We start from the raw sequence: 22,895 nt of genomic DNA, 5'->3' as shown, positions 1-22,895 counted from the left end.
GCATCCTTCCAATTCTTCCTCGAGTTCTCCCCCAATGTTTGCACGCGCGCGTGTGTGTGTGAAGCAAAAGAGAGAAGAGCTACCATTTCACTTTCATCCCAAGGCGATCTATCGGCGTCGAATAGCCGGTTCGGCGGTTAAAATTTGCGAAAGCCGTTCCGTTTTTTTCCAGGAAGGATCAAACGGCGCGATCCCCGTTGCATCGCCCGTGGGGTTTGTTGTTCTCGCTCGCGATCCTCCATCCTCCGCCAACCAGTGTGCTCCCGGGTTCCCTCCTCATGGGAAGGTCCCTCCCTGGCTCATGGCCGCCAGAAATCTCGGATCACAATTTCAACCCGTTTTTTTGTGCCTGGCTGTGCTTGTCGTTTGCTCCAAGGACAGGCAGTATGGAGAAGAAGCCTCGGATCGGATGGAGAAAATAAATATCTAACACAAAAAACTCTGCCTGTGTGTGAGAGTGTGTGTGCTTGTTGGGAACCATGGTTTGTCCCTTTCTGTTCGGCAAACCCCGGGACCTTAAAGGGACGGCGAAAGTTAAAAGAAATTAACTGGAACGGAAAATCGGGCTCAATTTACTCTGCACCAAGCGGGTTTTTGTGGGGGTTGTGGCTTTCGCTCGTAAAGTGTTCCCGGTTTTCTCGGATTAGAAGAAGAGTTAAAGAGAAGGTAGACGCATACGGCAGGTGTATGGCTCACTCTCGAAAATTGTACTTTCGTGGTAGAAAGTGAAGCAGTATGAAGTTTCAAATCTTTGGAACAATAAGTCTCACCATAGTTTGGTGCACTCCACGACGTGTACAACACCGAAAGCTAACGCAAAAGGGCAAGCCCCTGTACCTCCTGCTTGCTCCAAAACGCAAACAGTGTAACCTCACCTTACCTCGATAAGATCCTCAAGCAAACACAACAAGCACAAGATTGCAGTCAATCGAACGACGGTCGTACACGCATCTTGATATCGCGTCAGAAGCGCTGGGTGTGCTGCGCCTGTTAAAATATTTATATCAATGTTTACCCGCACCGCGCACCGCGCACCGCGTTCTTCATCGTCACATCGGATTGCTTCCGGTTTGCTGTTGGCGCGCGAAGCACAAGCAAGAAGAGCCCTGCCCTCCCAGGGCCGCCGTTTTTGGAGTACTGCTCGCCCGTGTGTGTGGTAGGCGCGATGGAAACCGGTCACGGGATTATCTGCTGCTGCTGCTGCACATGGCGCAAACAAAGCGAAAACCTCGCGCCAAATCCTCCCGTGTGTTTGTGTGTGTGTGTGTGTATGTGTGTATGTGGCTGCGGCAAATGCCGGGAATGCGGAAGTAAGTTGCACGCAGGACCAAACCCCCTTCCGAACTTGCGCTTTCTCATGCATTCCTGCGCTTCACGATGCTAACGGTATGTCCTTGGTCGTGCTTGCTGCTTCCATTTGGTATGTGGACTGCAATTCGCGTTGTTCACACGTACGCAATCACGCAATCCCCCAAAAATTGCGGAAGCTCACTGCCGAGAGCGGTATTCAATATTTCACGCATCAGGAGCAGCATTCGGGAATTTCGGGACAGGGGAGGAAAAAACGGGAGGAGGACGAGAATCGGTCCTTATCTGGCGCCCTGGGTGTGTGTATGTACCATACCGGCCAGCTGGTGGTGCTGTACTTGGGAGCACCTCAAAATGAATCACATTGTAGCGTGTGTCCAGCCCTTTGCGCGACAGTAGGCCCTTTTTTCCTGCTCTCTTTCTTTGGTTGGAAAGTTTGTAATCTAATATTTTAAGCAAAACGAGTTTTTTGTTTTGTTTAACTGAACCCTTCGATAGGAAATGTGGCAGTTACCATTGTATAGCAATGACTACGTACGCTGTTTTTTGTTCCGTTGGTGCACGGTTGTTGTGAGAGTGTAGAAATTAATCGATCGATTGTTGTTTAGATCGAATTTCACAGTATATTGATTGATTGGAGCTAATTTTGATACATAAATGTCCCGTAAGTTGGGAGTAAATTTGAAAATTTGGATCTGCGTTATAAGAAGTAACCGCTTTGAGGTTAAATTTTAAACAGTATAACCAAATTGAAACAAATTAAATTAAAATTTAATCAGTTTTATTAAATAATTTAATTTAATAACCAAATTAAATCAGCTATGGGATATGATTGAGTGTATCGTTCTTGTGCGGAAAACAATGTTATCTCTATTTTTAATGATTTTCATGATTATGAACTAGTTTGGAGAGTTTAAAGTATGATTCAATTGTAGAATTTTCACTTCAAATGATAAGCATAAACATTTCCTGGCCAACTGCGTTGAGATAATGTACATCAAACAGGCAGTTTACAGTGTATTCATGACTTCAAAATCACTTTAGCTAATGAAATCATGTGAAATGTATACCAACGAAATGTTAAATTCTTATGCACTTAGAGGAGAAATGCACAGATGAAAGCTTAGATTACAATATTCTCTTTTTTGTGACATTTAATGGTGATTATTCTAATACAAAATCAAATCAACCTTTATGAAATTTTTGTAAAAATGATATAATCAATCCATTAATTCTCAATATTCTAGTGATTGGAAAGCAAACGTTTGCTTTACTTTAGGAATCAATGAAACACAGAGATACGGATACATGGTACTAACGCTCCACATACATTCGCCTCAAGGGCTACGATAAACAATTTGGATTGATGGTAAAGCCAACGTGTAGAATCGATTAAAGTTTATCAAGCCTTTGTTGCGTCTGAATTAGTTCATTCAACATTTAACACAAAAGCATCGTTCGTTATATATAAAACAAAAATAGGACACTGCACTACATATGTGTTTAAATAACCAAACCCTTTTAATATGATTCTCTTTTCCTCCACGCAAGCGTTCCACTCTTGCGCTTGGTCGTTAGGCCACAAGCGTTGGCTGTGTTTTCGTCGCTGCGCATTGTAGCCGATTATTACGCAGCCGAAAGAGATCGCTTTCACCCCGACCGCGTCGACGCGCGGGGCACCATTGCGTCAAGGGCGCACGGGGGCCCTGGGAGGCCACTGTCAAGTGCAACATGCCGGCCGGCATCGCTGACCTTCGGTGGGCCAAAAAGAAAGGGGGTATTTGCCAAACGGCCAAACGGAATGTTCGCCCTTATTTTCTGCCCCCTCCCCATCCTCATCCACCCTAGTATGGCCGTGCATGCGATACGGCTCTCGGTAAGACATGTTGAAAATTAATTCTACTTTATGGACGCGTGGACGGGTGGGCCGCCATTTTTGTTTCTTCCAACTCCACCGCAGCCAGCGCCCCATCGCTACTGGCACTCCAACGATTGGGGAAGCTCGAGGTTCGCGTTGCGTTTGGCAATCCAAGCCGCATACATCGCCCTTTCCCGCTCTTCCTCCACCTCCTCGTTCTGCTGCTCTTCCTCCTTCTCACACCCAGTTCACGCGCCAGAGTTTCGGCGAAATGCACGCGCTAAGATGGTGATAAATTCTTGAAAATCGGTCACCACACAAACACCGACGAAAAAAAAAAAATGTGCCGGGGACCGTGGCCGACCACCACAGACACGCGCGCACGCACACACGCAGCACAGATCACATCACATATTTTATATACGGCCGGGGTACGGCGATGGGGTTTTTCGCCCCACAAAATGTTGCCCTCTCCGCCATTGTGGAATGCGTGTGTATGCGATGGGGTGAGTGTCCGTTGTGTGGTTGGTGGAAGGGGTGGCGCAATCTGAAGCGCGCGCCCGCTAGTGTGTGCGTATACCGAGAGAGCGAATTTAGGGGTTGTGATACTAATACCACCCCAACTTGTCCCTCTCCCTTTCTCTTTCTGGTTCGCTCTCTTGCTCGATCTCTCCTTCCTATTCGGGGGGGTTGAAAGTCTACACGCATCTAGGCAGCGCTCTAGGTCTCTCTCTCTCTCTTCCTACTCACCCCTAATACGAATGCCGGCAGTGGGGCAATACTACCCTCACCACTTCCCTCGGGGCATCCAGCGGTACACAGGGGCAAACCGAAGTCAGTGTGAGTGCGAGATGATTTGACCGAATTTTCTCGACTCACTTTCGGCGTCGACGAACCTCCACCCCCATCCCTTTTCACCCCCTTCGCCCAAACTGAGCACAGGGGGTGTTTTTTTTTTCTTTTTGGTCGTCTATCCACTGATCGGTCCTCCATTGTCAACGTCGCTATAGCCGTCGTCGTCGTCGCCGTGGTTGTCGTTGTGGTTGGGGATTTTTGCATTCGCACTTTACGCTACCTCCTTCCCATCCCCACACCCCTTCCACACCCTGTGCGAAACGAAACGGCCCGGTGACGACGGCGGACATTTTGGGAGCGCAAAGGTGCGAGCGAGAAGAACGAATGCCACCCTGCAAAAACACACTAAGAAGCACTGTTGGTTTTTGCGAAAATAAAATGCCCTCTCCCCCACCCTCCCGTGCGCCAGACAATCAGGGCCAGTGCACGGGGGGAGGTGTTGGACACAGCGCACCGCACAATGAGCATTGGTGGACATCTTTCTTTTTGCGTGACGATCACAAGATCATTGAAAGATGTACTAACTTCGTTTGCTTGAGGACTTTTGATGCAATTTTTCGAGATGACTGTTTTGACTACTTAATGAGGTGACAGGTGTACTAAGAAGACTGGTTTTATGGCGAATCCAAATTTAATAGTATTTTTAGCTTTTTTTTTTAGTGTATTGGATCGATCGAAATATACAAAAAGATGTCTTTGTTGCAAAGGAAACCTTCTATTTCATAGTATATACTGATCGTGGGTAAATAAGTGTTGAATTTCGAGCAATTTCCATTGCTTTATCATCCCTCTTAGTACTCTGCTACTATTTCGAACTCAATTAAGCTTCAACATTACTTCATCAAACTAGCTTTCACTGGAAGTAGTCCGCACTTCCGGAAGAGTTATACACGAATCAGGACACTCTTCACAATTCCGATGCACTCCTGTGAGTGCCTGTGTCCTCCAGTAGTGTGCCGGTCGAAATTACTAGGCCACCCTCCCAAGACCTTGTGGCGCTTTTTCGAACAGTTTGCGAACTATTGTGGCACTATCGTCGCGCTCGCAGCGGTCCGAGCTTTATTTGCGTTCTCTCTCGATGACCGTTTTTCCAACCACAGCCGGCCGTTGCTCATCATTGCTCTTGCTTTTCGCCTCGCTTCGCCACACTGCACACACTAGCATCGTCGTCGCCGTGGTGTGGATGGATGGAGTGGTGCGTTTGTGTTAGGGCGCCCCCTAATACCTAAACATGCTGCTGCTGGCGGTGTGTTGGTAGAGCTGTGAGATACTAGCGGGCGGGTTTGCGAGGGCTGGCGGCAGACTGTGCGTCCATTCGTGATTCTAATCGCACACACACACACACGCACTCCCGGTTTCCCTCTGTCTTTCCCCTTTTTGCCCTACCGTTCCACCGTTTGCTCCGTTCCCTCGGGAGGCATCCTATTATTATTTTCGATAGACTGCAAATGTGTGCGGGCCGTCTCCTCTTTCCTTCCTCCCTCCCCTGCATGCTCTGTTTTTGGGGGTGCTCCACCATCCCCTTCTTCACCCTTACCCGGATCATTTGATTACCGCCGTTTTCCTGTGTGCGTACGGGTGTCGTGAGCGTGAATGTGTGTGCTCTGCCGGCCGTGGCCATTTCATGGTTCGCCCTCCCTCCCCCTCCCCATTCCATCCCCCCCCCCACCCTCCCCCATCATCTGCACACACAGTCGCACGCTCGTTCTGTGCGCGCTCTCTCGCCGGTCTCGGGTGTCTGTTGGACCAGTTTTAAGTTATTTGTGAACGGTTGTGCCAACGCGGGCTCCAACTTTGTGCAAAAGTTTTCTGTGCCCTTTCTCCCTGTTGGTGGTGTGTGTGTGTTTTTTTTTTTTTCGTTTCTGCAGTGTGGTAGCCGCACGGCCCTCTTTTGGTGCGTTTTCTTTTTGTCGCAAAATTTCCATTTTTTGTGTGTTCTAATCTCCCGTTTTCGCGATTCGATCCCGTCCACACGGTCCACACGGTACGTTTTCTTACCCGTTGGCAGGGTTCCTTTGCCTGTAGTCGATCGATCACCAAATCTCATCACGCGGGTCAGACTTCCGGCTCTGTGCAATCCATCGGTGTCCTTGGTTGCTGCCTGCTGCATTACTCATATCTATTTTGTACGCCTCTCTGTACGTCTGCTGCGAATGTGTGTGTGTGTGTGCGAAAAAAGTAACCTGTTGAACTGGCAAATCTGGATGGCAGAGAGAGAGACATTGGTGTCACGTAACATTGTCCAACCAGTGATCCAACCAGGAAGTGATGTAAAGCGGAGAAGGAGGAGGTAGGAGGAGGAGGAGGAAGGGCTCTACACACTTTCTCCTGGTGGGAAATAGCAGTTGGAAGAAGATCACTTGATCACCGTTTAAGGGATCACGCCACCTGAAGGACTTTACAGAAATGTTCCGAAATCTGTTCTAAACTCTAATTCAAAGCGCCTCAAGTGTACTTACTTTGAATATGCAAATTTCAAGCGGGCTATACCGAGTTCATGTGGATGTATGTGTGTGTGTGTATGATTGCGTATAAGGGCGTGTGTGTGTGTGTCTGTGACCGTGCGTGCCTGGTTTGAAGGTTTGATGGTGTGCTTAAAAGATAAATCAAGTAGCAAAAACAACCCGAAGAGGGCGCAAAAGAAAGGAAAGGAGCGAAAACCCCTAAATTGGTAGTAGTTTGTGACAGTCCATCAAAAACAAAATACAGACTGACGGACTTGACTGATCGATCCGAGGGAGGGGGGGGGGGGGGGGGAGGGTTAGTAGTCAGAGCCTGCCCGAGCCGAAGGTGTGCGTTGTCTCGACAGACCGCCCTGATCGAGGTGCGTATGACGTGTGTCTATGGCGCAGATTCTCGCTACTTATGTGTGATTTTAGCCTCTCTGCTGCTGCTGCTGCTACTGCTAGAGCTCTCTCACTGCGCCACTATCGGAGGTGAGAGTGGTGAGCAATAAAGCCAAAGGGTGATAGACTCAGAAGCTAACCCGTATGCACTGATCTTGTTCCTGACTCCGGCAGACCAGAACATCCTCCTCCAACACAAGAGATCGCCGTTGTGTCGTTGCACTGTGGTAGCTCCAGTGTTGTTGTCCTGTACGTTACTTTGTGAGGTGTTACCGACGCGAATGTGCAGTAAGCGATAAACGGCAACCAGGGCTTTGGCAAGCAAGTGTGTGTGTGTGTGTGGGTTGTTTTTTTTGTCTTATTATTCTACCTCTTTATTCTTCCACAGCGATTAGTTGTTGCGTTGTGGGTGATTAGGAAGAAGAAAAAAAGTGAAACCACTAAGTGAAGTGTGTGTAGCGCGCTACAAGCAGAATCGAAGCAAGCAGAGCCGTGTGCGAGTCCGAACAATACTGTGAGCCCCCCGTGTGTGAGTGAGTGAGTGTATTTGCAGGTAGAATCGAAAGTAGCGTACGAGCGGTGTCACGGTGTCCGTTTATTAGGAGGGGAAAAGAATGAATATTCCTAGCTTTGCAACAGGTAATATGTGCGTGTTTCTCTCCCGGCCCACCCGCCTTTTTTTGCCATTTGTCAACCCGTCCCTTTAGGCTTCACCTCCTCATCTACTTCTCAATCCATCTCAGGGTGGGATTTTTGTGCTCCATTTTTTTTCTTGCTATGCAGTAGCGTGGTATTTTGCCCGGTCACCATATGGGACGTTTGCTGCTACAACACCAGCACAGACACGGACGAACCGAACCAACCAGAATGCAACCTTCAACCCATCTAACGCTTCGACGCTCGCAGCTTTAATCGTGGAGCGTGTTTGATTGCCTCCACACTTACTGGTTGTGTTTTTTTTGCTAGTTTTTTGTACTTCCAACACGTTCTTTTTGTTTTGCACAAAATGATGCGATATGGTCCGTAATCCGTTCGTCATCAATACAACCCTCCCCACCAGCCGGAGCCGCGTGATCGACCGAATGGGCGTTTGTGTGTGTGTGTGTGTGTGTGTGTGTGTGTGTGTGTGTGTGTGTGTGCGTCTTCTATTATGCTTCTCTTTCTTCTAGCGCGAGTGAAAGAGAGCGCGAAATTCGCAAATTTCTTACTAGATTCAGCACCACCAGTGGAGACGGTTTGCATTGCAATGCGTTCACTCACTCACATTGGTGAGTGTGTTGTGAGAGAGTGAGCATGAGAAGGGTGTTTTGCGCCAGTGAGGGAAATTCATCCGTTTGATGCTAAAGCGTTTTCTCTCTCTCTTGTCACAGTGGTCGGACCACATGCGAATATGAGCTGAAAGGGTTTTTTCGTACTTTACCAAATATTAGAGATTAGAGATTAGAGAAGTGAACGTTTCCCGTACGCCCGGTTCCTGGCGGTGTCAGTTCCTGGTAGTATTTAACTTTTGGTATTTGTTGAAGATTTCAATACTTTAAAAAATATTTATTGTATATTCTTAAATATTGTTATTATAATTTTGATTGGGATTTAATAACCTTTTAGAATAAGTAATATATAATTGTATATACTGTATAAGTCAAATTTGCATACCTTCAGGCGTCTAGTAAATTGCATCAATGGAAAATATGTACTCTTACCATAATTTATATTTCAATATTTTTATTATATTTACTTTTTTAAGTAAACCAGCAAGCTTCAACTGCGAGCCTTTTTTATCATAACTATCCTGGTCACTGCACCACGAAATAAACCTGTTCGCGCTCTTTTAACATCAAACACAATTTAATTTTGTTTTTAAAAATCGTTTCCTGGTCACGGCACCAAACATATTCAATCAACGATGTTGCTTTTTCAACTGTACAAGGACTTAATTGTTACAGCCGGCCAGCTACCCTTGCCGCGTGCAATCCCGAACACCTTCGCGATACATCTGGCCCATATAAGAGCAGGCAGAGCAATTATAACCAAAAATTGACACTTTCCTTGGACGCTCATTCGCGTTGGCCCCGTTCTAATCCGTCCAAACGTTAGCGCTCGCACGTCCTACCTGCATCTAACACCCTTTGTTTCCCATTCCGTTTTCCAGGTGGCGTCTCCAGCAGCAGCGGCTTTAACGGTGTAAATTATGCAGCTGGTTCTGACCTAAGGTAGGTAAGGGGGGAAAGGCTTTATCACGTTTCAACGGTGGCGAGCGGATTTGCTGTGTCCATTTTTGCCATTTGGTTTCTTTTTATCACCCATTTCCTGTACACCCGATGCACTTTGCGCAACGAGTGAATGACCTCCGCGCTGGTACCGCGCTAATGACGAAACTGACCCTGCAGTCGACAACGCAATGCGATCGATTGTGGAGTTCGGGGGCAAGATTGGGCTGAAAAAAAAAAATAACGAGAGCACGTAGTGCCACTTGCAAAGTTATCATTAAAAGTTCGGGAAAATCATTACTGCTAGCCCTTTGCTGCTGGCTCGTGTGGTGTTCGTTATGTTAGCTCAGTTCAGTTTTTTTTCCTTCCGTTTTCTTTAAAAGCGGTGAAAAACGTCCCATCAACCCCGCTACCGAATGTGGAGTGTGTACGCTTCGATTGTAACAGTTTGATAAGCTGCGATTATTAGCGGGCACGCGCGCACCCGGACCGGCCGAACCGAGTGCCAAAGTTAATGTTATAATTTAGCTAATAACCCGAACGGTGGTCGGGGTTTGCCGACGAAAGAAGTTAACCATGCAAAGGTGCCGAAAGGTGCATACAGTCGGCATGACCCGGCCGGCATCCTGCCGTAATCCGGTCATAAAATCAAGCACACCAGTATGTTTCAGCCGTGTGTTGCATTTGGTTGTGCGTTCAAATGCTCAAAAAGAAGCACGAACGGTTATTTTTGGTTGAAATAAAAATTAGCAATCATTTGGCTTTGCCGTCTCCGTTTTTTGTTTTTACGACGCCTTAACGGGCCGGGTCGTGTTTGCCTGGCGCTTCTAATGCTCCACCGGGGCTTCGTCGGCGGATCCTGCCCAGGGTGATCGCGAGCGTCGAGCCAGAACGTTCGCGTTTTATGTGTGTTTCGTGTGCGTTCGCTTTGCGGGGCTTGTGTCCAGGTTTCCTTTATCTTTCTGCTTGCCAAACCATAACAAGGACAGGTGCAGCCGTCAACTGGGACGCTCGCTTGCTTTGGTTCTCCAGGTCAGCATAAAAGCCGGAGCCGGTGTCCGCAGGGTCCGAACGCTGGACGCACGTACATCGCGAATAAACATGCGCTAACGATTAGAAAAATGATTAGCATCGGGAAAAGGGTGGTTTGTGTTGCGATCGTGTTCGATCGTCTGTCCAATTAAGTTCTGGGTTTAAAGTCGTATGTTCCATTTCCTCGGAAAGATATGTGAGCCAATGGCATTGTACACGTTTTTAAAGCATTAAACAAATCATAATTACTGCTTCATCCCGACCAAGCTTCTCCTCCAGTAGCTACACCGCAGGCCAAAGCTACAAATCAAATGCGGGCGGCTGTTACTTTCATCGCCGATTTGTTCGGCCGATTCCCTCGCACAAAGGGTCCGCCGCGCTACAGCTTAGGAGGAGTGCGCTGTACTGCAAATTCAAAAGGAACCCCTTTACAGGGGACCCTGTCTTAGAACGATTGTTTGGTGGCAACTTTGCTGCAGCTGACGCCAACACACACACACACACACATACATGCTCGTTTGTTCGCTCGAATCAGCTGCTGTTGTCTGCAAATGGGGGAATTCCCTCTGCCATCGGCCAGTGCGGCAAAATGGAGTTCCTAAGCTCGCCGCCAATTATCCTATCAGCTTGTCGTCGTGTGTCCTCCCATCCCCCCGGACACTGGTCCCCCGGGCACTGACGTTTCAACCTGGTTGGGAGGGAAGAGGGACAGGGTTGACCGGTACATGGTTCGGTACCGTTTCTAAGCATTACGCTCGGTAGGTCCTCCCGCTAGACGGGCAAAGGGAAAATTTATTGCCTCGCTCTGCCCCACGGCAGCTCGTCGATCGCTTTTTACGGTGGTCAGCACTTTCCGGTCTGATAACGATGTTAGAAGAAAAGATCCGAAGAAGGGATGAAGGGAGAGTGGGAGGGTCCTTCTAACACCGATCAGTTGGGCCAGACGGGCCAGACATGGATGGACACGCTGGAAAGCCGACAGACATGCAGCAGACGTCGACGGACAAAACGGACGCGCCACAGACAGACAGACAGGCAGTGTGCCCTGCGCAACACAGACTTAGGAGGTTTAGAACCCTTTTTTGGGTTACTTTTGCAAGTGCATTGTGCATACGAGCGCAGTTGTGTTTCCCCCGTTTAGTGTCGGTTTGACACGCTCCCTGACTGCTCGGGGCGGGGAGCTGACTGGATTTATTGTTTCGACTGATAGTGCGGCAAGGGGACGTTAAACGGCCATTAAGCGGAGCGCAGATGAGTTATGATCGACAAGGATGGTTAGGAGTGAAGATGCTTTTCCAGTTTTCGATCGTTGTGCTTGAGATTAGAAGCTTTTTTAGCACGATCGTGTTTGCCAACTTGGAGCGTCAATTGTGCAAAAAGATCATCAATATTACCTTTATCGCCGCGAATCAACTCATAAAGCAATGTTATCGATCGCTAGACTACCCGTATCTTAGCTCGCAGTCTACCCAAACCCAGTCAATAACCTTCACCGTCCAGTTGCATTACGTCCAGTGGAATTTTGTTCCTCCCATTTTTTTTCCACCACTGGCCCCTCCGCAACTGTCTTGTTGCGGTTTTTCGCGTTTCCATAGCGCGACCGACCAGCCGTCGCCGGTACTTCGAGGTAAATTACTTCGTTTATGACCACGCTTAAGTACCTGTTAGTGTTGATAATGGACACACGTTCGCGTGCGGCGATCCGGTTCGAAGGACCAAAAATTGCAATCTCTCGGCACTCCCCTCTTTCTCGCTCGTTCTGCCGATTTGATCGAGATGGAGCATAATAAACCTGCTGGCAGTTGGGGGATTCGTTGGTGTGTGTATGTTTATTGGTTCGCTTTATAAGACGCAAAGGAACTTCATCACCGGTCGGGTCCGCTTCACTTCTTCAATTATTTCGCACAAGGTTTACGAGCATTTGCTCCCGGGCGCCCGCCCGAATGTTTGTGCCGAATCGTTATCTGTTCCTTTTTAGTGGCGATGTAATGCAGTCGGGGGGTGGTGGGTTGACGGGATCGCCGATTCGAGGTGCAGATAGTCCCAACACTGGAAGCTCTCAGCCGGCAGGATCTACTCCACATCCACCCTTGGTCTGACTGGTCATTAATTTAGTTTTAATTTTAAATTAAACAAACCGTGCCACGCCGACCTTTTTCCCCTTGCTCCTCCATCGTCATCATCATCATCCTCCTCGAACGGGAGCATGATGTCGCGTGTCAAGGTTGGCCGCTGGTTTTAAGCTGACCGTCTCGCTGGTTTGATCGATTGACAAGCGTTAGTGGCCGTGGTGGTTGCTTTGGTGGTCCTACCGTGCACCAGTTTCGCAGCAGGCTTTCGTGACGACGCAAAACATGCGTCCTAATGGAATGTTTTACATCGAAACGATTTTTTTCTGTTTCTTTTGCTTCGAATTACTTATCATTTTGCACGCGGTCACTCATTATTTAGATTTAATGCAAAATTATCCCGGAAAGAACTTTCGAAATGGCTATATTCTATGTAAATGGCACCGATGATGAAACCATATGTTATTTTAGTATAAATAAAAATTGCCATTTTTTGTGCCTTTGTTCCCAGTCTGAGGACGCACGAAAGATTACATCCTTAGTGGAAGCATCCAATTTGCTTATGGTCAAATTATGGATCCCCCTCCCCCTCCTCCCCACCCCTGACCAGCATGAATGGATCCGGACCGGCACCATAATTTATTCACGCCCGAATCTAATCATCCCCTACGAGTGCGAACAGATGCACCTTTTGCCCGTCCCCGTGTCGTCCCCATGGTTTTTGTTCTACACTCGCCGGCAGAAAAGCGACCAACTGCTTCGATATTTGATTTCAGCTTCAACCAATGCTGCCAAGGTTTTGCAACAAAAAAAAGAAGCAAAACAGTAAACATAAAAAAGGTCCCGAGCGGTGGTTTCTCCCCAAGGAGGAGATACACAACGTTAAATTATGCAAATACGCATGTCAATATTTAAAGCCTGTGCGGTGTCATTCCACAACCAACGGTGGTCCGAAAGGACGTGAAAGCACGAAGCGCGTCAAGGACACACTCTCGGTTGTGTTTTTTTGTTTCCTTCACCCTCTGTGAGGTCAGCAGGGAAAGCTTGTGATGCTTGGGTGAAAGCATTATGCAACTTTCACACTCACCAAACACGAGCGCGCACCATCTGTGTAAGCACGTGCGCTGAGCTGCAAGTGGAATGCAATTGCAACGCGGAGAGCTGGAGCACGTGGACAGGCATCAACAGCAGCTCTTGAAAGTTGTTTACAATCAACTCGAAAAAAATAAACTGCAGCGAGAGGAACTGAAAAACACCGACGAAGAAGTCGAGCAAGAGTACAGACATTACAGCGCAAATATGCGTGTAATTCAATACGCACCGGGCCGGCAATTGCGTATCGTATCTCGCTTGCAGCGGGCGCTCGAGCACGCGTGCCTGTTGGGCACACAATTGTTCGCTGCACACACACACACACTCGCTGCCACGAAACAATTTGCACTACAATGTAATATTATCATTAACATTGCACAGGAATGTGTAAATAAGTTTGCAGCGCAAAATAGAGTCATTTTCCTGTGTAACGCAGTGAGGAATTACAAATTCCTTCACGCTTCTGCGATGCTTTCTACAGCGTTTGCATCTTGAATTGTTTTAATATAAACTAATTGCATTGTTCATGCACTATTAAAAGTATCCTTTTTTTACTACAACTTAGTCAAAAGTGAGGTTCGTATTTTCAAAGCGTTCATTTTATGCCGTCTGCTTAAAACCGCACAAAAGAAAACCCTCCCCGCAAAAGATACAAAAAGTTAGAAATCGAATTTTCGATAAAAGTAAACCATCAGGGGATGTCGTTCGCTCTCGTCCCCGTTTCGGTCATTTCCCTTTTTATTGGGGGCCCCGGACCCGGGAGTAATGACACATCGCACACAAACACACGGGCGATAAAGCCCCAACCACGACGTACGGACGGAAAAGCATTGGCATGACGTTACGAAACGCAATCGAGAGCAGGATAGCAACACCGTAGAAGAAAAAAAGCGATTTGGCTAAAACATGTGTAAAGTCTCACACACATGCACACATACACACACACGCGGGCATTAATTAAGCGTCCTTCGCGCACGAGCCAAAACATCAAAAATTGCATTGCCGAAGGATTTGTGCACACATGCAGTGAAAAACTAACAACAACGCAAAAGAGAGAGAGAGAGAGAGGGAGAGAGAGCGACAGCAAGAGTGAGAGAAAATGTAATGCAAAAATCAACAAATGCAGCACCAATTGCGTTTATGCATTGCTGCACACAGTGCAGTTCCACACAAAAAAGGAAGGTACAATGCACTCGTGGTTGCATTCGCGAGCGCTCCTGTTTCATTCTAGCTCGTTCGGGTAGGGGCAGCTTGCATCTCCCTTTCACTCTCTCTCTCTCTCTCTCTCGCTCCCTGTGCAGCCGATGCAAGGATAGCATCGGCGCACTCTTGACTCTTGAGCGCGCTTCGTTGAGTGGGTAAAAGTGTTGTGCTGTGGATGCAAGTGCAGAAAAGGATGCAACTGTCTGATCGCGAACAATATGCTGATGATGATGATATGGTATTGGTGGATGCATTCGGTCCCAGGATGAGGGGAAATCAACTTTTGCTTATAAGAGGAAGAGAGCGATAGAGATAGAGAGAGCGAGAGGGACTGCATTTCCCGCACATATGCACCGCATGGTGAATGCACTTTTTTTCCCTTGCCAATGCACCTCAGGCGCGGATGGGGGAAGGAAAGTGGTGGTGAGGTTTTATTTACGCTAATTTTTCTTGTTTTTGTTCGCAATTCTCGATCGACACAACGGGGGAAAGGGGGAGGCTTTGACGCGAGGTTGTCTGTTAGCTTTTTTTGTTGTTGTTGTTTGCTGTTGCCTCCTTCTCGCTGCAAAGACCTTTCTTTATTTATTTTCGTTATTTTCGGGCACGCGCCGAAGCGATAAAAGTGCATCTGCGCGCATTGTCTGCCTGTCTGCATCGCTGATGTTGTACATGCTGTTTTTATTTTTCGGTCCCTCCACACCTCAACACTCCACCTCCGCCTTCTGCGCTATGGCTTGGCTGTGTGTGTGTGTGTGTGGATTGATTTCCACGCCAGGAACCTTGGCCTTGTATCGTGCGCCTGTCGTCCCGGTGCTTTGGGGTCCCATTTTCGGTTGATTGCACTTGGGAGGTGCATTTTTATGCACTCTGCTTCTGCTCCTGCTGCTGCTGCTGCTGCTGCTGCTGCTGCTGCTGGTAGTGATGGTGCTGTGCGAAAGTGCAACAACTAATTTCAATTACATTTTGCACACACGATCGCGGAGCGCGCGAACGCCTTTCAACGTTTGCTGTTGCTGATGGGCAAACAGTTTTTTTCTTCTTGTTTTCGCATCTTCTGGAATGCAGTCCCCGGGTGGAACGCAAAACACGAAATAGACTAAAGTAGCAGCTCTGTAAAATGTATTTAGCAGCGGGAAAAGGGAGGAAGCCGCCCCAGAATGCACTTTGCAGCTCGCGAGCTCAATCGCGCTTGTTTGATTTATGCACGCGCGCACCAACCACAGGCGGCGTTGGAGAAGCTATTCGTCTTGTTTGGGGGTTTGCTCGTTTACGGGGTTGCATCCACGGTGACACAACAGGCGACGAGTGATTGAATTTTTTCTTTTGGTCAATTTTGTAGCCCCGTGTTAGATTCGATGTAGTTGCCGTGTTTTGTTGCTGTAAAGGCTTCTGCTTTAATTAACTTTAAGCAGCTCGTCCCAGTAGCCTTTTGTGGAGATGCAAAAATAATCAAGCAATGGGCTCAACAAGGAAGAAATGGATGCCCGTTGTACATGTGTTAATTATGCAAAAAGGCTTCTTAAGATATTGTTGAAGGACAACGAAAGAAATTTTGGGGAATGTTCATAGATTAAAACATACTTCTTCAATCGTTTTGATTCTTATGTCAATCTAAATGATAGAGAATTTTACTTTCTCTCGCATTGGTAGAAAAGGTGCTGGAATTTTATTAAAATTCCCGCTCATTATGACCTCAAAAACAAGAAGTAAGGGGCGCTCACAACATCAATCACACCGATTGCAAACTAAAACATCAAAAGAGCGGCAACCACACAAAGCAATCATTCGGCTATATTGATATGCCGCCATCGTATGCGGCATGCCCACTTAGAAATCCAAGAAAATAGACTTAAAAACTACTCTTAATTCTTTCCAATTTTGCAAGGAACAGTCCCCCGCTATTTGCACTTTCGAACAATCGAAACGATCTTTGGCGAAGTGAAACATTTGCCCTTAACGTTCGCTTAACGAGTCTGTTGCCAGAGTTCTGATCGCGTCTAACGCCCTCCTTGCCTTCGTTTGCACATTAGAAGCACCCTCTCAAGTTCGAGTTCTTCACTTCCTTGGGCCTATTGCGCTGTGCCGCCAAAGCGGTGCGAGGTGCAACGGTTTCGCTCCGCCACCGCAGCCCAAGTTGGCCCAAGAGTGCGCAGTGCGATACGCAAATCGCCTGTTCGTTCCCGCAATTGCGCGAAGACTTCTGTTATGCCCGTGTGTGCATCAGACGGCACCATCCGGTGGTTGTAATTCTTCGTTTCGTTTCGTTTGCTTCTGCTTGTTTCGATAGTGGTTCTGTTTTTTTTTGTGATGTTCACGGCGTTAGATAGATAGTGTGTCCGTGGCGACTTGGGGTTTTGTGTAGGAAAAAGGGGGAGAAAATACGCCAATCGGACTGTTGCAATTTCCCATTGCTGGCTGTTGGTTACTGATCAATCGACCAGCTTGGCGATAGGCTTATGTTCCTTTTTGGTTTAAGCACTTCTCATTATTTTGCTATCATTTCCCAAGACTCTTTAAATGAGTCAGAAATGTTCAAAATTGAGCAAAATCCTATAATTAATTGATGCGTCTTTTATGCAAGAATATGATTGTAATCGTTTGCATGCTTGTAAAGCATTCTTTAGCTTGTTAGTAATATTTTACATCTCCTACCATAAAGTATTAGATACCCATCAAAGCCAACTTCAAACATGATCCAAATAAACATTAACACATCCTCGAATCCCCATCAAAGTATACACCTAATGTGGCTTTAAACAAACTGCAAACAGCGTGTAATATAGTGTCTACATAACGACAAACACCAGGAAGACGGGGAGGGGCAGATCGGAAAAGAGCCCTGTTGCCTTAAACAGAAACACTGCAGAAATGGTTTCCGGGGGGTAGAAGAATTAAATAAAACAAAACCCCAGAAAGGCACTCAACGCATCGAAAAAAGGTAACGACAGGGAAGTGGCGAATGGCGGGACTGGGGATGATCTTGAAAAATCGACGATTTCAAGGTTAAGGAATAGCGCAAGCACAGGAATAAGCCAGGCGGTGGATGGACCTTGTTTCACTTTTCAACAGAGGCAGCAAGGCGCATCCGACAGTCCGACCGCACCAAAGGAAACGTGTCTCGTCGTTGGGGATGGCAAAGACAAAAGCAGACGATGATGCACTTGGGCCCGGGCGTCGGAAGCGATGAGTAGTCGTTGAAGGTTTTTTTGTTTGTTGATTGGTCTGTTAAGATGCACGAAACTTGTGAGAAGCGCGAAGAAGGAGCAACTGTAGGTGTGAAGAAATTGTGGGTGCTCGAAGGCCAAGATACTGGAACTTTAAAGCGAGTGTTTTCAGCTTCAACAGTGGCCTGAATGAATCATCATGCATATCTGGAGTGAAAAATCTCCTGGAAAATTTAAGAAATGCGAAATGAATCACACCTACTGCATACCTGAACCCCTCTATGCACTGGAAGGAAATACCCAGGAAGAAACAGAAACGGCATGAATCACATCTTGATGTCATCAGCAAACGAACAATGCGGAAAGGAATGCAGTTTTCGGTGAATTTCCCCCGAAGGAGATGCTTGATTGTATGCGAAATCCTTTCCTTTCACCGGGAGCGAATCATCCTTCACAGAGTAGCTTGAATCATCGTGCGAGAAAAAAAAAGTTTAACCATTTGTTGTGCTAGCTTTGCAACCAAAGTTCTTCCAGCAGAGGCCAATCCTGAGTGCCGCTGGAGAAAGCAAGTGAGCTACGTTCACGCACGCGGTACCACCACAGAGTTCCACTGTTTGTGGCCGGCTTACGGGAAAGCGCAACAGACGACGAACGCGCGTTCGATCCTATTTCTAGCACCGAAAATCTCGTGTCCCTTTTTTCTTAGCTGTGTGCGTAAAAGCGTATAGAAACGGGTCTGGTGTGTATGAGTGCGTGTGTAGAAGAAAGTCGACCGAAATCGGGAACCGGGTTTTTGCCCGCCCGAAAGGAATCGAAGAAAATAGGTACAGTTGTGTACTTTCTCCCGAGCAACATAACACACACATACAGACGAGGAGGAAGTATGCAGGTGAGCAGAGGCAATGTTGTGGTACACTGGAAGATTGGGACTAGGTTTGAGAAACCATATTGCCCAAAAACGGGCCCAAAGGAACTAGGCTGTCAATCAGCTTTTTTAGAGAGCACATGAGAGCCTGTGTAGGCCGGCTTGACCGCGTAGGTCGTTATACGAGAAAGAAGAAGAAGAGAGCATGTCACCTTACCTCCCGGTACAATGTAGTGTGCTTCCCACCACGGTGGATCGCTAGCAACATTCGATAGGACACCGCCAAGTTCCGGCACACCTGGAGGAACCTTTTTCCCCGGGGGCGAACTCTGAGCAGATTGGGAGCAGATCAGGTAGCGTGTTCTCCAGCTTCTCATAGGCGCGCGTTTTTTTTTTGCCGAAAGAGTTGCCTGTCCCTACATGACCGACCTAAGACCCCAACCATTCCCCGTCCCCAGGTGTGTGCACTTTGCGGTGCGCGCACGATCCCGGCTTTCCCGGCTTTCTGAAATCTAATCCTTCTTCTCGGCTCTCGCAATTCTCGGCTTCTCGCTGCTCGCTGTGGTTTCAAATTCGGGGGTTTTGTGACCCCCTCGTTGTGTGTGTATGTGTTTGAGATCTCCCCATTTCCCCCTGTGCCCCTCCCTGGTCGCGTTTAAAAAGTTCGGGGCCCGGTTCGCTGACATGATGTCCCGCTGGCGTTGCCTCGCGTGCTTGCGTGTATGTGTGTTTCTGTTGGCACATTTGCGCTGCGCATGTCCGTTGCCTTGCCGTGTTGCCGGTGGTGCTGGTGTATGTGTGCCGAGCGATGGCGTCCCTTTTTTCTTCGGGCCGGTTGGGACGACTCCGTACCATCAGGCCGCCTTCCGTGAACCATGTCCAAGGATTGGGCTAGTGGTATTGGTGGTGGTGGTGGTGGGACGGGACGCTCTCTGAATTGTTGGTGCGTCGTCCTGCCATGGCGCCTTGCTTCCTTGCAGCGTTGGTAGTGTGCGTTAGAAGTGCGCTTTTTGTGTGTCTCTCTTTCCCTGCGCGCATTTACTGCTTCTATTGTACGGTTTTGGCTTTCCAAGTTTTCGGGGGTTTGTTTTATGTCCTGCTTTTGCTTCTTAGAGCCGCAGCACGACGGGAAGGTAGGGAGAGCAAACAAAAAAAAAAAGGGTCGCCGTGCCTTCCTATGCCGGGTCGGAATTGGTGTGGCTTACGTGTCTGTGTGTGTGCCTGTATGGAATGCATGTCCCGGTGAATGGAATTGGAGAGGATCGGTGAACCAAATAAGAGTGCGTTCCACGATGGGACGCATTTCGGAGAGATAGCGAGCGAGCGTTTTGTTGGAATGGAAAATCTAACTTGCTTTGCCGTCGATAACATTTTCTTATCACGCGTGGCGGACGCGCGGGGGGATAGACAACTGGCCCCGGATGGCGAGGTGTGACAAGACGATAAGCACAACGGGTCGTTGATCGGGTCAGAGAAAAACCGGGGATCAACTGACTCTCGCTTTTTTTTTTGTCGCCCAGCCGTTTGGGAAAAATGCCGGTGGTGTGTGCGTGCGCGCGCGTGTGTGTGCGCGTGTATGCGAGAGCGAAAGGGACAGAGTGCACGCACACCTCACCCATACAGGCGCAACATCCCACGGCGGGGTGTTCCGAGCACCGTCCCGAGCGAGGACGCGCGTGTAAGCCCAGGTACACGCCGGACGAGCGCCGAAAATGGCCGCCAGTTTCTTTGGCACTCGGCAACCATCAAGACGCGCGCGGGGCTCTCGCAAACAACGCGAACCGAACGCAAAAAAAACACACACAAAACCAGTTTTTGTTGTTATTGTAAGCTAGGTAGGCGGCATCAGCCAAACGGAAAAACAAAATAGACGAAATTCTAAATTAAAACCAAGCAAACATAGCAAAACATCGCGAGCACCCACGCGGTTGCAAACGCGCGAACCTTTACGCAAAACGGGCGATACAAAGGGGAGTGTTTGTGTGCTTTCCAGTGCATATTTCACACTTCCGTGCGTGCGGTTTGATTTTCCTGCTAGTGTCACCTGTCACCCTCCCACCACTGCCCCACCACCCATCGGGTGCATGTGTGCATTGTGTTCGTGACGGCGTGGATTGCGCGCAAAGTGTTTGCTACTGCTCCTGCGGGCTGACTGCATCGTGTGACAGTGCGACGGATTTTCCTGCATTTTCTACACCGTTCGGTTCTTGTTGTGTTGTGCGTGCGTGTCCTTGCGTGTGTGTGCGAGAGAGAGAGAGAGAGAGAGAGCATCTCAACGTTGTGAAAAATTTCCAGCATCCGTCTGCTTGGTCTGGCTGCATGTAAGTTTTTAGTTTTTGCTGTTGGTCCTTCGAACCGGAATCATCACAAACACCTCGCCCCACACCCACGGACTACACTGTGCACCTACAATCAGGCAATACAGAACAGTGATTAAAACACACGCACACAGAAATGCACACAGTAATGTAGGAGGAATGTGGAAAAATGGTCGGGAAAGTGCTTCACCAGTGGAAAAGTCACTATCCTGACGTCATCATCTACACGTTTGAGGAACGCCATGTTTTTTTTTGCTTCTTCTCCATCTGCTCGTCTTTCCATTCGCTCTCAAGATGTCCTGCAGCGGAGTCCGCTCCACGCATTCATACCGCGGTTCAATGGGAAATCAATAACCTCAGAAATCTAGTTAAAAATTTCTACGGCCTGCACTCTTTTGGCCATTTCAATCCATCGCTACCCCGGTTAGCGCTATGCTACAACGGTCATTCAACTTCTAATGAAAGGGAAACACACTACTCGACACACACACACTCACATGCAAACAGGTATTTGGGGGTCATCTACACGACAAGGGGAGGTGGCCTGTGCCCAGAGGGTCCCGAAATGGCATGGAAATTGCGCGTTTTCCATTTCGTTCGAAGTTCATCGGCCCACGGTCGGCTGGTTGTGCTGGGAAAGGTGTACCATCCTTCCTCCTTGGCATACCCGAGGGAAGAGGTGTTCGAGGGTGAAAGAGAAAGCCTGAGTGAGTGCCCCGTGGCACGACCGTGGATTCGGGCCGTGAAATGTTCGAAGGACAACCACACTAGTAGCTGTGCTGCCTTCTAAGGACGCCGCCGCTCGGAAGCGCGGTTAAACACGCGCGTAAAACCTTCTTCTGCACTGTGCATGTGTGTCAGTGAGAGTGTTTGAGTGTATGTGTGTGTATACGAAGTGGAAAATCGGCGTGAAAAGCATCCTTCGGTGTGTGAGTGTGTGAGAGCGAAGCAGAAAGCAGCGAGCGAGAGAGAGAAAGAGAGAGAGTAGAAATCAACGTACGGCTTGTGTGAAGCCTTGAGGACTCGAGGTTATTGGCTTTTTCGGAGGATCCTGCACTTTTGCGGGACTTACGCCGATAATTTCCTTGCCATGTCACCGGTTACAAGTTTTTTTTCACCCCGAAAATTTCCCCTCTCTCTCTCTCTCTTTATCTCTCACCTACACAGCTAAATACTAAGCAACGTCCCAAGTTCGATAGCACAACCATTACGTCGGAAAATCGTGATTTCGAGTGGTTTGAATAGAAAAAAAACCCAAAGGAAACCTTTGCGCTTTCGCTAAGGATGGATGATAAAGAAAAAATGAAGCCAAGATTGTTCATGGGCATGCGGCACGCATCATCTCGATGGAAGTGACAACATGGCTGCAGAGCGCCCTTTAAACGGGGGAAATGAGCTACTCCCCGGGAAGTTAAAGGAGTTCCGGCTCCGGCCAAAGTTCCACCAGCTTTTTAGCGGTGGTTCCTTCCGTTTGTGTTTTGTGAAGCAGGCTGTGTAAGTTCATCGATTGTGATTTCGCTTGAAACAGCACACACTATTGATACTAACGCCTTTGGGTGCTGGATGTGTTACGAATAAATCATGCCAGCTAGCTTCTTGGAATCGGCAACGCAATGCTTGGGAAATCTTCAAACAACAAAAAAGCAAAATGTGCTTAATCGAAACGACATCGGGACGGCAGTTATCGCTCGCTCCGTTTGTTTATCGTTCAATCGTCTCCGGGGCCCGTTTTTTGTTGCTGTTGTTTGATGATCAATATTCATGAGCATATTTCATTCGCTTCTTGCATCTAATTGCCCAGTGCGGCCTGTTTAAGGGTTTAGTGCCAATGGGAAACGCTCGGACGGATACAAAACTGTCATCTCATGCGGAATTAAGCACGCTTCGAACGTCACACAGACACACTCTTGAGCCGCGTGTGCGCCATCCCGTTGCTATGCTCGGGACGTTTTTAAAAGGCTCATTAATTAATTTCTTTATAAACAGCTACCAATGGCCGTGCAGTTGTAATTTGTAATTAAGTGCTCTTGTTTTGCTCCCCAAAATACTTTCCCCCGGGGGTTGTTTGCTTTTGCAGC

The 22,895-nt window shown here is 48.0% G+C and overlaps 1 protein-coding gene across 7 annotated transcripts in view; it reads left to right on the top strand.

The window, feature by feature from the left end:
- The first annotated feature begins 5,762 nt into the window (after positions 1 to 5,762).
- Positions 5,763 to 22,895, top strand: part of LOC121600288 (insulin-like growth factor 2 mRNA-binding protein 1) — a 56,890-nt gene continuing 39,757 nt past the window's right edge. Inside the window, exons 1-3 of one of the 7 annotated variants that reach the window (XM_041928741.1) lie at positions 5,763 to 5,915; positions 7,256 to 7,506; positions 9,017 to 9,077. In XM_041928741.1, coding sequence (XP_041784675.1) covers positions 7,482 to 7,506; positions 9,017 to 9,077 — 86 coding nt within the window. In that variant the 5' untranslated portion in view covers positions 5,763 to 5,915; positions 7,256 to 7,481. Of the gene's footprint in view, positions 6,006 to 7,018; positions 7,156 to 7,255; positions 7,507 to 9,016; positions 9,078 to 20,729; positions 20,821 to 22,895 lie in introns of those variants that run through there. The other 6 variants (XM_041928740.1, XM_041928744.1, XM_041928743.1 and 3 more) reach the window with 6 other exon arrangements.

Source organism: Anopheles merus, chromosome 3L (assembly GCF_017562075.2).
Source record: "Anopheles merus strain MAF chromosome 3L, AmerM5.1, whole genome shotgun sequence".
Taxonomy (NCBI): Eukaryota; Metazoa; Arthropoda; class Insecta; order Diptera; family Culicidae; genus Anopheles; species Anopheles merus.
This window is presented reverse-complemented; position numbering and strand designations above follow the sequence as displayed.